Source organism: Myotis brandtii, unplaced genomic scaffold (genome assembly GCF_000412655.1).
Source record: "Myotis brandtii unplaced genomic scaffold, ASM41265v1 scaffold797, whole genome shotgun sequence".
NCBI classification, from domain to species: Eukaryota; Metazoa; Chordata; class Mammalia; order Chiroptera; family Vespertilionidae; genus Myotis; species Myotis brandtii.
Window position 1 is genome coordinate 80,005 of NW_005371210.1, and position 737 is coordinate 80,741.

The following is a 737-nucleotide window of genomic DNA, read 5'->3' on the forward strand; positions in this document are numbered from 1 at the left end:
GGCTCCCGGCGCGGCTCCAGGGTGGTCGTGGTGCAGGAGACGGGCCGGGCACCCTCCCGGCTGGCCAGCAGGGCACAGCTCACGTTCATGGCCTCGTTCAGGCACGTCAGGGCCCTGTTGCGCTGGTCCACGGCCTTCTTCAGGGAGGACACTCTGGGGTGAGCCGACGGGCACCAGGGAGGAGCAGGGGGCGGGGGGCGGGGTCAGAAGGGACCAGGACTCTGTTCCTACAACCAATCACAGAGCCCCGCCTCCTCGGGGAGCAACTTGCTTGTCCCGCCACGCTGTCCTGTCGTCCGGGCCTTGCCCACCAGGCCAGGGAGCCTGCCCCCTCCCCCCCCAGGGAGGCCCAGCACTATGGACGGGCCCTGGTCCACAAGGGTCCGCAGCCTAGGGACACGCCGGGGGGCACAGGAGGGCAGGTGAGGGCTCGGCCAGAGGAAAGGCTGCTGGTGGCCTCGCTGAGCACGGAGTGGAGGGGTCTCCCACATTCCCTCCAGGGAAGAGGGGGCAGTCTGAGAAAACGGTGGGGAGGAAGCCCCCTTTTCAGGTAGCTCTACATCTGGGGCTCTCGCTGGGACCACTGGCCACATCAGGCCGCCTCCCGCGGACACAGCCTCTGCTCACCTCTCAGAGACGGTGCCGATCCCACAGAGCAGGTCCTTGATTTTCCGGCCCGTGTCCGCCGCGGTCACCCGGGTGGGCCGAGGGGGCTCAGGGCTCAGGTCCAAGCGGCA

The 737-nt window shown here is 69.1% G+C and overlaps 1 protein-coding gene across 1 annotated transcript in view; it reads right to left on the minus strand.

The window, feature by feature from the left end:
* LOC106723616 (Fanconi anemia core complex-associated protein 100-like) overlaps positions 1–737 on the minus strand; it is a 3,536-nt gene that overhangs the window by 1,495 nt on the left and 1,304 nt on the right. The window contains exons 3-4 of the mRNA XM_014531232.1: positions 628–737; positions 4–153 (exon numbers count right to left, since the gene is read on the minus strand). Coding sequence (XP_014386718.1) covers positions 4–153; positions 628–737 — 260 coding nt within the window. The remainder of the gene's footprint in view (positions 1–3; positions 154–627) is intronic.